Source organism: Phyllostomus hastatus, unplaced genomic scaffold (assembly GCF_019186645.2).
Source record: "Phyllostomus hastatus isolate PE091 unplaced genomic scaffold, TTU_PhHast_1.1 phas_scaffold_46, whole genome shotgun sequence".
NCBI classification, from domain to species: domain Eukaryota; kingdom Metazoa; phylum Chordata; class Mammalia; order Chiroptera; family Phyllostomidae; genus Phyllostomus; species Phyllostomus hastatus.
In genome coordinates, this window is record NW_025334032.1 from 31,798,243 (window position 1) to 31,812,333 (window position 14,091).

A 14,091-nucleotide genomic window follows, 5' to 3' on the forward strand; every position below is an offset into this window, starting at 1 on the left:
CGCAGAGGAGACAGTCGAGATCTGAGAAAATTCCAGGCATGCAAAATATTTTGAACTGGAGGCAGGAGCCGGTAGGACCGCCTCTGCGCTGCCTCCGATCTTGCCGTCTGTGGATAGCGCGTGTTTATGTTCCCTTTTGCAATTAGAAGGGTGGTTTTCAAACACTGAGGAGAGTGGTAACTGGAGTCCCTGGACACCCTACGTGTTCCCCAGCTCTCCTAACAGGCTGGCAGAGACACCAAGCGAGGTGAGCTGTCACGTCTCTTCAGTGCAGGACTTGTCCCTCTCTTACCTGCTCTGTGCATTCCTCCCCGCACCAGGCCCGTGGTGCAGCGCAGACAACGCACAAGTGTCCTGTGAGGTTTGTCTCAGACCCCCTGCAGGCAATTTCCCGAATACCCAGCCCTGACAACAGGCAACACGCGCAAACGCTAGGTAAGGTCTCTGCTGACTGTGCTTGATCTACAGGCAGGACTCGGGGTTATGCTGTAACACGAGCTACTGCCCCTGAGCCTTTCAGCAGGAATGCCAAGAGGCACGCATGATTCAGTACGATGGGCATCTTCCCCACTGGCGTGGGAAACGCCATATGTCCCAAGGTCCCCAGGACAGTGAGTCAAGAGCAGTAAACGCCCACTTGGAGCCTCGTCCGCACAGCTCGGTGGCCTCGGAGGTTCCAGTTCACATGTTTAGAAGGTTTCACTTCCCCCAGGAAGGCAGCTTGTTGCAGGTCAGGGACTCCAGGATAATTAAAATCTGTGCTCTGAACGGTCAGACGTGCGTTTTTGACCAAACTTATTCCTGTTTACTCTAATTTGTGACACTCACTCCCAGCACGACGCCCACCTCTTCTCGTAGGATCTCATAACAGGCCCTCACATTTCGTACACAGAAGGAAACGCCATCCCGTTCAGTTATGTGCTGCCACGTGACTAGAATGTGTGGGACTTCCCGCTCTCCCTTGTCTCCCAACTCCTTTCCTCCCTTCACTCAAATCTCCGCAGCTTGGAAACATGCTTAACTGTTATGTATGGGGACTAGCTGTCATTTCTGTAGGGAGCAGTGCTAAGTCTACTACTGTGCCTTAAGCCCCACCCCTTTACTATGGAGTAGCCTCAATGGCCTGAGGCTATGTTGAGTTAAGGAGACAAAATAGGTGATCTGTTTAGATCAAAAACAACAACAGGAAGAATCACCGATACAGAGAAGAGACTGGTGGTTGCCAGAGGTGGGGGGTTGGGCGAAATGGGTGAAGAGGGTAAAAAGGCACCAACTTCTCATCATAAAGTAAGTCCTGGGGTATAGTTACAGCATGGTGACTGTAGCTAGAAATACTGTATCACACATTTGAAAGTTGCTAAAGGAGGAGATCTTACAGTTCTCATCCCAAGAAACAAAACTTGCAACTATGTGTGGTGATAGATGTTGAACTAGACTTACAAGAGGGGACCCACAAAGCACGTAGTTTATTTATAAAAAAACTGTGTATTTATTCTTACATGTTTAAACTTCGGTCACCTTCAAAGTACTCTCCATTTGATGTAATACTCAAAACAGGTTTTAAGGTCATTGATTTTGATGCATTTTAGTGCTTTTCTGCTGCTTTCTCTTTAACCTCTTCCACATGGGCAAAATGTTTCTCTTTGAGGACTTTATTCATTGGGGAAACAAAAAATAGTCACTTGGGCATGATCGGATAAATAGGGAGGGCGGGGCACAGGGGTCATGACATTTCTGGTCAAAAACTGAACACTCAGCTCAGCTCAGTGTGGCAGGTGCGCTCATAAATCACCCACCAAGACGTGGGCAAATGTGTTGAAAAGAATTAAAAAAATCACAGAGGCCGAATGCAGCCTCTCACAACAACACCAGCTGGTACACTGATACAGATGGGTTCCTAGAACACCACCCTCCTGAAGATAATTCTGTTTTGGGGGTTCCTCTTGTATTATGGGGATCATTTTAGGATATATACAAATACCCAATCATTATATTGTACACCTGAAACTGATATAATGCTATATGTCAATTACATCTCAAATAAAAAAAATACAGTAGGAAAAACAATTTATTGGCTGCCTGCAGCTATTGGTCTCAACTACCTTAATACTACAGAGTCTTTGGTAAACTCGACTGCTTTTTAACATTAAAAATGCCCATTTTTTGGAGAACAAGGAAGTGAGAGTTTGAAAACAAAAACCTGTTCCAGAACACACAACTGAGTTTCTGGTCTGCCCCTTTCCTCCCGCCCCATTGTCCATTTCATATACTCACTCTCTTCCGATGAGGACTGATTTCCAGTTTCATCACCGCACATTTGTTTAAAGTGTTTAGACGCCTACAGAGCAAAGAAATAACATTAGCAAACACAGGACCCTGCTGACGGGAAGATAAATATTTTTTTTCCCAAACAGCTGGCGTGTTTAATGAGTTTCTTTGAATCCATTACTATCTGTAATTTAGAAGAGTATTAGAAACTTTTTATGAAGGGAGTAGCTTAAAAATACCTCTCTATATTTTTTAATTCTTTTCATTTCAATTTTATTTTACCATTATAGTGCAATGGCACAATGCTATGTATGGTATTGGGTTGGACAAAAAGTTCGTCTGGTTTTGTCCATACGATGGCTCTAGTAGCTCTTAGTTGTCTTCCAATTCATTCGAAACAATTTTGTTAGGCTGTAGGGTGACAGCTGTCATATCAGTGTGTATTTAAAATTATCAAAATTGGTGAACTTTTGTATAGCCATTTCAATATTGAAGGTGGAAGAAATACTCAACATTTTCAGCATGTTGTGCTTTATTGTTTCAAGAGAGGTGAAAATGCAACGGAAAGGCAATGCAAACAAAAGCAGGAACGAGGGGTCTGTGTGGTGTGTGGCGAGGGGGCTGTGACTGACCGAACGTGTCAGGAGTGGTTTGCGAAGCTACGAGCTGGAGATGTCTCGGCGGAGGTCGCTCCACCGTCAGGCAGACGAGTTGAAGTTGACAGCGACCAAATGGAGACGTTAATTGAGGACAACCAACGTGATACCATGTGGGAGACAGCCGGCATACTCAAAATGTCCAAATCGATCAAGTTTTGGTGAAGATGAGAAACGTGTCTTTTTTATTTTACAGAAAAAAAAACCATACAGGCTTTTTGGCCAACCCAATACTGTCAGGTGCGTCTTGCTCTTCACGGGACGAACGCCTCTTGCCCCAGGAGGGGGCGGGACACAGTGTCGTGAAACAAGTGCCAGCGATGGCCACTTTCACAGAGACAGCCGCAGCAACGAGGGACCACGCGGGTCGTCAGTAAACCAAACACCAACGTGTTCTATCTCGAGTCAAAATCCACATATAACAACAAAATAATTTCACTCATCCCCAATAAATAATAACCGTAGATAGCCTGTTAACAATTTAGTGAGTTCTTAAGACAAAGATTAGTAAGTTCTTAAAACAAAGATTAGTGAGTTCTTATACCAAAAGAATTAAGAGCCCTCTCTAACACGGTATTCTTCTCACAACTTCCTGTGTCAGCACAGCACCATGGTGGGTATCCTCACAGCAACAGTGCGAACGGTCACTGGCGAACCTGTGGACTGAAGCTGCAAGGGTCAGAATCCTCCAGAGTTCAAGAGTAAGCACTCGGATCAGATTCTTCTTTGGAACGGGAACCATATTGTAACTCTGAATGTCAATTTAAACCTAGGTATATAACTCAGTTTCCATGCAAAGGAAATACTTAGAAAAAACCCCTCACTGGTATATCATGAGATAGCTGCAGAAGGAAACCCCTTACTTTCTAACTGATCTGCAAGAATAACTGATATGCAAACGTGGGAAGGGTAGCCCTTCAGGCCCCAATTCTGACATCTTCCAGGTGGTTATCACTTTGTCTTACTCAAATGAACCTTTCTCCCTCTCTTCCCCTCTTGAAACAATAAATAAAATCTTAAAAAAAAAAGGAACGGATCTGCAGTTTTACACCATCAGTCTTCCGTGTCTTCCTACAATTGCCATTCTTCTGTGTTCACAGGATGAGAGCATTTAATGCACGTGAATCACAGACCACGAGACCTCTTCAAGGTTGTACGGTTTGGAGCCCTGCCCTTGCAACTTGTCTAACGATTCTGACGCAAAGGGGGATAGAAAGTACTTTCTGCCTGCCCATAAAGCCTGCCTTTGATTTCACAGATTACGTGGTAGCCTGTTTAGAAAATAAACAAAGATAACTCGGAGCACCTATGATCAGGAGGATTCTCTCTGTTGACAGGAAGAGAAAGACAACAAGGAACTAAGGAAGGTCCACAGACTTTCAAATGAGTGGCTGCAAGGTCCCCCCCTCTCCAAGGGGCATCATGACTTAAAGGACTTCTACCCACAGTGTTTTAACTTTCAGATGGTTTCAAGATTTAAAGACTCCGCACTGGTTACCGCTCGTCTCCGGTCTGGGTTTCATTAATCACACCTGTAACCCAACACCCACTCGACTTCATTTGGGCTTTAATGGTTGAGTGGTGTTTATAACCCAGTTTACTGGGCATGGAGGCCCGTGGGGGTGTCAGAGGGGCTGACTTCACAAACTCTAGGTTCGAGTCAAACAAAAAAGACCCAGGGGGCCAGTTTTACAAAGGTCAACATGATCTTTTTCTGTTGGTAGTGCCAAACTAATGGCCTTTCAATTTTGAAGCCCGAAAGTGACTCCCTGGAGCTTGTGTGGGATTCATCTGCGCCCCCAGGACCCCTCCAAGCACGCCTACTGGTGGGGACCGTATGTCCTTAGAGATAACAGTTCCAGCTACACCAGTCGGGGGCTCGTTCCGGGTCAGGCACTATGCCTGTACCTCATATGTATTGTTCCAGCTCAGTCCTCACAACAAGTCTAAGGTATAGATATTGTTTTTGAGCTTCTTTTTACAGATAACAAAATGGGGGCCTGGAGGTCACCGACCTCGTCCAAGGCCATAGGACGAGAACCTGGTGGCTCTGGCACTCAAAAGCAGTATCTTCTCCATTCCTTTCTAAAATAAATATGAATCATGGGACTATACGGGAACAGCTAACATCCTAAGCGTGAGTCCTCCAATGAGTGGCAGGACGCTGGTATCACACCATCTGTCCAGAAGCAGGTTGTTCCCACGTCCAGGGCCCTCCCAGGGCTCAGCTGCACAGGAATGTGTCAGTTTTATCTGTTGGGCAACTTGTACCCTGCTCTGAGTGGGGGGGGGGGAGCTGAGGGGTGGGCCATCAAAGGTTCGAGGGCTCTGCTGCGAGCTTTAAGCGCCCTGATAAAAGCAGAGCAGGCAGGCTTCCCGTGGGGGGGGGGGGGGAGGGGCTCCCACTCAAAAAGGAAACAGGGAAAAGTCCAAGAGGAGAGTGAGAAAAGAAAAAGAAACAATTTTCAGAAGACCTGACAAATAAAAGTTGTTCCAACTCTTTTGGAATTAGTGCAATTACTTTAACAAATCACTTGCTTCCCTCTTAATAGACCAGAAATAGTAACAAAGTTATGATCGACTGGATGGCAGGCTGCTTTGCATAGCTTAGGCATTTCAAGGGCTGTGTTAGAACATTATAGAATGAATATTTATTTATCATTATATGATTGTTGTCTTATTTATGCAATTCTTTGGAGTATTTATAGGAGGAGTCAGTTGTAACTCCACAGGAAAACAGCAATGGGGAGTATTTTTCAGAAGCTAGAGAGAGAGAGAAAGAACATCTCACAAGAGGTATTCTAATAGTAGGTTGCAGTTTGGGTATTGTCTGCGTGGGCTTTAAGATAAGAGGCTCGGGCTTCGAACCAAAGCATCGCAGGTTCGATTCCCAGTCAGGGCACATGCCTGGATTGCAGGCCATGGCCCCCAGCAACCGCACATAGATGTTTCTTTCTCTCTCTCTCTCTCTCTCTCTCTCTCTCTCTCTCTCTCTCTCTCTCTCTCTCTCTCTCTCTCTCCCTCTCTCTCTCTTTCTCCCTCCCCTCTCTAAAAATAAATACAATCTTTAAAAAAGACAAAAATTTGGGAAAAAAAAGGTAAGCGAATCACTCTCTCAATATTAATACTGGATGGGACTCTCATAATCTTGGCTTTCCCGTCAGGATTGGATTGGACAGCAAAGCTAAGAGGACTGGGACAAAAGCCAACCTCTCCAAGGAAACCAACACGTAAGTCCCTTACCAGTCTGAGTGCCAGAACGTCGGCTAGTACTCCAAACCCAAAAAACAGAGCAGTTCCATAATTATAACTTTTGGTCGTTACCAAACTTTATATTTAAGAGAATCATCATCATTCTCAAGAAAACTTGTCTCAAGTCTACCAGTCTTCTGCCCTAACTAGACTATGTTAAGAAATCCGTTCCTACCAGATCTTTGACCAAAGGAGCTATAAGATCTGCACGTGTTAAGTGTACACATGTTTATAATGACCTTTAAATAGGGCACTGGTGTGCACACGGGAGCACCTGTAACATCTGTGTGTGTGAGTGTGTCTGTGTTGGGAGAGTGGTGGCAGGAAAGGACAATCATGGAAGAATTATTTTATTTAAAGTAAATTAAAAAATGTCAAAGTAAAAATTGATTAAAGCAAAACTTCAACTGAGTTTCTGTAGCCATACGATCATCTGTATTTAAAATCAACTACTCAAAACATCGCAACAAGGCGAAGTTTCAAACCACACTCCAGATCCACGGTCCGCTGGCCCCCGAATGCCATGGGCTGGGGAGGACATGGAGGAGGCCAGCGGCAGATGAATGGATACAGTACCAGCAGCAGTAAAACCTGCACCTTCAGCTACTAGGCTGATGGCTCAGAACCCGTTTCTGAGGACAGCATTTCAAAGGACGGTGCTCCCACCTCTTTTTGGGGGGTATTTGTGTAGTTCTCTCATAAGCTCGGTCGTTTTCCATGACAAGTCTATTTCTGTGATCATGCGAACAAGAGCCCTTGGGTTTTCCATCACAAACGAGCTGATGACTGTCACTGTGGATTCCGGAGATGTGTATGTACATATTCTAAAGAGAACCCAACCTCAAGCCTTCCCCCACGTGCTCGGTTTGGGCATCAGATTTCAAGCCCCCTGACAGCCCCCGCGGCATGCCCTTTTCACACGTAAGCCGTGAGATGCTGTGAGGCACTATTTCAGGGCTCAGAGAAAACCAACGCCTGGTCAGAGTACGCTGCTGAATCCAAACACAGATCAAGCGCTGGCTGTTTTTAGGCTTTTCACAAAACACCTAGGAGCACAGATTTTTCCTTTTCAAAAAGAGGTAGCTTCTCCACGGTGAGGAGCGCCAGTGGACACCACCCAGGACAGAGGATACGCTGCCCCTCGGTGCAGGGAAACTAAATTTCCAATGCATATTTCTTTAAAAAAAAAGTGCTCAAGAATCTAATCGGGACCTTTTGGGCTGTAATGCTGCAGTGATATTTTTTTTATGACCTACGGATTCCTAAGCTGTTGCTGCTGGTCAGGGGCCCACTCACTAAGTGGCTTAACGTGTATGAAATGGATGATGTGATGCAATGCGTAAATATTTTCGAGGGTACGTCGTAGGAGTGGCCTCATTTCTACGTGTTATCACCGATGATGAATTGGGAATAAATTAATTCTGCTGCACAGCTAAGCACTGAAACATTTTAAAAATGTCTGCAGTAGCTCCTATTCCAGATGCTGCCTCCTTCCTTCCTCGACGGCACGCGTTTCTCATTCCAGAGGACATAGCTCTGATACTACGCTCTACAGGGCGGGACTCGGAACCAGCTTCCCTTCAGAAAATGTGCACAAACCCTGGACATTTCCAAGCCCTCACTGACTTGGAGCTGAAGAGTGACAGTGTTTCTGTGGTTAATTAGGGCATTTTTTTCTTTCTTAAACCAAGAGAGGTAGTCTATTCCATCTTCCTACCTATTTTTCCCTAAAACCACTGCTTAAGTTAGCTGCCTCAAAAAACATTGTATTACATAAGAAAGGCAAAAGAAAAAAAAATAGTACTTTCACAGAGCTACCACTGCTTTCTTTGCCGACCAAGTGGAAATAAATGCTGGATACGTCCTTCTATCTTAGTAATGTTTTTCAAAGTTAAATACCGATATTAAAGGAAATTTACTTTAATTTTATAATCAAATCAGCATGTGAATTTTGTCCATGTATACATTTTTTCCCCAGAATCCAGCTTTTACGGTTTTACAGGTTTTGCGAAAAATGAAACAGGGTGAATGGAATAAAATGAGTGAAACGTCATGAAGTTTGGAAGGAGGATCGGGATCCCGTCCTTGTCTGCCACACGTGTTATGGTTTTCGCTGCGATGAACCGCGCCTGCAGGTCCACCAGCACGGAGAGCAAGGCCGGCTGGTGGTCTGATGTGCCGTTCACGTCAATGCCCATGGACTGCCGGCCCGCCGTAGGTTAATGGCCGGGCTGAATTACTCTACAGCCTTATTTCATGCTACTGTTACTATTTCGTGCCTGGAAAAGCGGAGCAGGTTCAGAGAAGCTTTTCTGGAATTCAAGCAATGTTCCCTCCTGACTCTCGTACGTCATAGCCCCCTCCCCCAATTTATTCCTCTCAGTGTGTTATTTCCATCTAATTGGACAGCAGCTTTGGCTCTGTTAGGGCACCTGGCTGGGGCTAGTGCAGTCGGTCACACTGCCTTTTAAAAAACCCTGTTCCGGGTTTCTGAACCCTCTGAAGTTCACTGCCCGAGCAATTGTATGGTATCGAATATGCAATAATAGCATTTGAGTACCTCCTAGGGCAGTGTTATTTTAATAGTAAATAATAGAATTTTACTTACCTGAATGAAAAGGCCAATGATTTATAATGAAGTAAATCACTATACTTACTTGCAAATCAAAGACCTAACACAACTAGAACAAAAGCAAACAAATACCATCTTGGTGATAAGCCCAGTGTTTTCTCTTTAAAAATAAAAATAAAAACAAAATAAAATGCTGGAAGCATTTCCACTTACCTGCACAAGGCCTCGATGGCATCTCTGTCCAAAAAGTCGTGCTCTCTCTTGACCAAGGAAATGTCAATAGGGAACAGGAGATCTGAAAAGACAAATACACAGACAAATAAAAACAAATGCATTTATTCAGCACGCTCAGTTCTTGTCAAACTAACCCCGTTTAGCAAGGAGTGGGTGGGGGGCAGAGAATATTGCAAAGTGCTTTTGAATACCCACTGTGTGCAGAACAAATACCTCATTCCCTATCTCCCCCTGTGGGAGAGAATAAAGCAACTTAAGATAATTCTGATTAGTGCCCTAAAGGGGCTTAGGATCTGAAGAGGTTTGGAGACTAAAGTATCTCTTCTGGTCAAAGTTAAGTGGTTCAAAACACTCTTCTACCTTTAAACAAATCAGCAGGCCATAGACCCAGGCTATAAATTATAATTTAACAAGCAGGATGATCCCTTTTCATGTGGTTGGGCTTTTTCTTTTTCCTCACGTGTGTTTTTGCTCACATTTGACCAGGGAAGAGGGCCTGGAAGACTGGGCCAAGGCAAGATGCACGGAGCAATGGGAAGCGGTGGCAGACCCAATCTCTTTGCATAACATCAAAGCCAGAGAGAATTCAGGATGTGCTGTTTTCAAACACATATTAGCACTTCCATATGGCTTTCCAGGCCTTTAAAGAACTCCCCCTAAAACAGAAGGCCAGTAGAACAACAGGGCCCTACAGCCCTTCATCTGTAGGAGAGTTCCACACTCCTAGAACACTGAGTTCCGTCAGAACTGAAAAGCAGAAAGAGAGAGTCAACTCAATGAAGAACTCATTTTTCTACTTGCTGAAAAATCCTCCTTGAAAAATCCAGGGAGAGGAGGGGGAAGAGAAGCGAACCCTGCTAGAAGGTTACAACGGCTCTCCAATCACCATGAGATAAAAGCATGTTACTCTTCTTCAGAGGTCCGGCTATTAGGGGAAATACTGGGCCTCCCCATATAGGACAGAATGCGTCAATAAGTAGTTAATTTTCTAGAGATAACACTTAAAAATGCCTTCTCTGTTTTACAATGTGGAAAACTAACCTAATGAGTGTCACAGTCGATTCTGTTTTTCTGAAGGCTAGATTTCGATTACTCATACCGTTCCCTGAATGATAAGAAAACCAATGAAGGAGCTACAGCCCAAGGATTTATGAAGAAATAGATGAAACTTAGTACTGCAGGATTGTGTCTCGTCATTACGTGACAGACCAAGTCTCTTACGCAAATGACCCATGGCACCAATAGACTGGAAATAAGAGAGGGACTTACAGAGAATGTGAACTCTCAGTAAACACAAGCAAGGCACACCGCAAAGCTGCTTAAAGATCGTGCCTTGAATTTCACTGTTAAGACACCAATAACTCTATCAAATAACCGCACTGCCATTAAAGAATATATTTTGAATACTTCCAGAGAATAACATCAGATCTATGAATGTAAATTAAAAACCCACAAGCCTGTTAAATGTATATTACACAGCAACTATGCTATTTTAGCAGCTCCTAACTTCATTTACCCAGGGCTGTATTTTAGATGACCTTCACCATTCAAATTAATTTTAAAATTCTGTTTAAACAATTCTTGGGTCGATAGGGGCTAACAGCAAGAGAGGAGTGATATAATTAAATCAATAATTTTCTCTTTTTGCCTAAACTCCTTCCTAAAAAGATGATGGTTTATCGATGTATAGAAGTTGTTCTTAGAGTTCTTCAGGTTAGGGTTTAAACTTCTAGCTTGCACTTAAAGGCAGGAAGTAAAAATCGCCAAGGACCAAAATAAAGCTGAACAGGAAGACAAGGAATGTGTGGGCTGGTGTGCGGCGTGTGTGTGCTACGCACCCTGCACGGAGTGGCAGGAAGGAGGGGGACATGACAGCCCAGAATGGGGCACCTCCAATGCAGGCTTATGCTTCAACGGGACCTGTAAACACGAAGGGACCCCGAAATGTAGCCTGGGAAATGCAGTCTGCGTTTTGGGATCGGCGAAGACCTTCAGACAGGGACTGCTGGGACTGGGCCTGGGTCTCAGCACACACACACACATCACAAGAAAGTGCTGTTTGGCAGCAGATCAACACCAAAAATGGACATAATTGGAGGAAATTTCATTTCTAAATAGGAGAACAAAAGGAACAAAGGCCAGCCCTGTCTGTGACTGCCGCTGCAAATGCAATTATCTCTGCCATCTCCAGGAGAGCTGCGAATTGGAAATCCAACAGACTGCGGGCCCCTCCCCTCCCCGCAGGTCCTGCTGGAGGACTGAGATACTCTCCGTGTTGACGGGTAAAGATAAGCACCTCCTGCACCATAAACAGGCAAGTTAACCCCAAATACCACAAAACAAAGAAAGAAAAAAGTAATTAGAGATATTCTCTGACACGGAGGAGCAGTGAAATCTTTTTCACAGTCTAACATAAAAATAATTCTGAATCCATGTTCATGGGAAATCGTACATTCAATTTGGGCTACACTAAGGAAGGCCAGGTATTGTAAATTTGGTAGTGAATGAATCTGGCTGAGTCAGCTAGGTATCTAAAGTCCCTGACTGACGTGCTCCTGGGGAGTACCTCCACCCCCAACCCAAACCCATATTCCTCTTCAAGACACCCTGCTGATCATGCCTAGCGCTTCCAAGCTTACACAGTTTATTCACTCTCAGCCTGGGTTCACACAATTCTGCTCGTGTATTAAAGAAGTCAGCAGTGGAGCCTAGCTCCAACAGAGAGACCACTGCCATTGTTACAGGAAGCAGTTTGCTTGTTCTATTATTCTAGGAGGAGAGAAGAACTAAAGACACGTTTTAAAATCACTATTTTTAAAAAAGATTTATTTCTTTTTAGAGAGAGGGAAATGAGAGAGGGAGAGAAACATCGATGGGTTGGCTCTCATACAAGCCCTGACCCGGGACCCAACTGGCAACCCAGGTATGTGCCCTGGTCAGGAGTGGAACCGGCGACTCTTTTACTTGGTGGGATGATACCCAACCAACTGAACCACACCGGTCAGCGCTAAAGTCACTATTTGTTGTGAGAAAAGTGAACGTTCCCAATAAAATAAATTCAAGTGACATCATTTCAACTGGATCTTTTAGATATTGTGTGACAGTGGGCTATCTCATAGTAGCTCCTTCCTTCTTAATTGATGGAAAAGATGTAGTTTTAAATGTAAATCAACCAAAATTATGTTTGCTTTTTTGAAGTTTTGACAATCCCTTAAAGTTCTCCTTTCAGGCTTAGACTGTCCTGTTTTTGTAAGACATGTAGTATTCACCTTGTTGGTGCAGACTTAACACCAGCTGCTCGATCGCCGGAATGGATGTCTGGATGAGTGAGAAGGGAACAGAGCAGAGACCCCTGGCGTGGTCATCTCAGGGATATTAAGGAAGCAAAGGATGCTCAGTCGGGAAGAAGCACTGAGCGGAAAGTCTTTTAATTTACTCTCAATTTGGGATCACTTTTCACCCAACCTTTGCTTGAAAGTTATTCCCAAAATGGAGTTCACTGGTTCACAACTATAAATGATGTTTAAATGATTTGATATAGAGTATCATACAATTCTCATTTATTTTTTTGTTTCCATTCGATTTTAATTTTTCTTTGTTTTTCTTTCTTATTTTTTTTAACTCTGTGTTCCAGGGCAATACAACCCTCACTTAAACGCACAGCCCATTCCTCTCGCTGTGCGGAGGACACTCTGCCCACCCAGGGCGGGTGGAGGCTCAGCGAAGGTGGGAGACGGGAGCCGCTCCTCACCCCCGCCCTCAGCCCCTCAGCCATCCCCAGGGTACCGACGAGGACATGGAGCAGTGAAACTTTAGCCTAGGTCCTAATTATTTTTTTAAAAGGTCCATTTTTGTTCATTACAAAATTGAATGCCACAGAAGAAATAATATTCATCAAATGACAATCTAAAAAAAGGGAAAAGCCTAATTACAAATGGCAATGCTCAAGCAGTGGAGGCTTGCCATTTGGAATAAAGAACTCCTACGAATCATTAAGAAAAGCATAATCAACTCTGGGAAAATTTGCAACAGATTTTACAGAACAGCAAACAGATACAACCAGATGACATAAAGAAATATGCATTATATTATTAGTCACTAGAGAAATGGAAGTCAAACTCTGTAAGATATAATGTCATATCCCTTTGATTGGTAAAAATTAAAGTCTGGTAATAAGCGTTGAGAATACGTTGTAGGAGTGAAAATCGGTACATTTTTTAAAAACCTGCATTATAAAATCGAATATACATATTCTCTATTACCCAGTAATCCTATTACAAGCAAGCAGCAGGTATACATGCAAGATAGTTACTGCACATGGACCACGAAAGTACAAGAATGTGCAAAACAGCACAGTTTGTGCAAACAAAACAGAAAACCAAAATGCTCCTCAGCCTGTGCATATGAATAAACCATGTTACAGTCCCGCAATGCAGTGTTTATCACACAGCAGTCAACGCAGTGCAGGGTGCACACAGAATGGAGAAATCGTAATATAAGAAGTGAAAACATTCAATCCTACAAGATTACATAGAGCACAATATCCTTTTTATAAAGGAAAAATAAGTTTAGAAAAATGCATTTTAGGGAAAGGCAATAAAACTACCTGAAAAGAAAGCAAGAACATGGTAAAGAGAGGTTTCGGGATGATGGAGAGAGACTTCGGCAGTGGCAGCGGCAGAGGGACCCCACGGGGGAGCATGTGGGCGTTTTTATCAAGACGCTAGCATTTGTTTTGAGTGATGCGGGTCTTAGGTGCTTGCGACATTGTTATTTGAATGAATAAAATAGTTCATTCATTAAAGCATCTGCAAATAAACCATAGATCTATAATAACCATGAACCAAGGATATGATTTTGCTAATTAAAAAAGAAACAGTGCTCCCGGCTTACCTTCATAGAGCTGTGCGTACTGGGGGAAGCCTGTTGCCCGCAGCCAGTCACAAGCTTCTTTGGCTTCAATTTCTGCAATAGAATGAAAGACAAAACTGTCAGTCACGTGTATCCTCACAAGTTTCTTTTCCTTAATAAATTGATTTTGTTATATAAGCAGAACATGGATGTCTGCTGGTCATGAATAAGCCAAAAAGAAAAAGAAAAAAAAAAAAG

At 43.6% G+C, this 14,091-nt stretch overlaps 1 protein-coding gene across 4 annotated transcripts in view; it reads right to left on the minus strand.

The window, feature by feature from the left end:
* DLC1 (DLC1 Rho GTPase activating protein) overlaps positions 1 to 14,091 on the minus strand; it is a 340,054-nt gene that overhangs the window by 15,624 nt on the left and 310,339 nt on the right. For all 4 annotated transcript variants that reach the window (XM_045821281.1, XM_045821283.1, XM_045821284.1 and 1 more), the window contains 3 exons: positions 13,876 to 13,947; positions 8,962 to 9,043; positions 2,275 to 2,338 (listed from right to left, as the gene is read on the minus strand). In XM_045821281.1, coding sequence (XP_045677237.1) covers positions 2,275 to 2,338; positions 8,962 to 9,043; positions 13,876 to 13,947 — 218 coding nt within the window. The remainder of the gene's footprint in view (positions 1 to 2,274; positions 2,339 to 8,961; positions 9,044 to 13,875; positions 13,948 to 14,091) is intronic.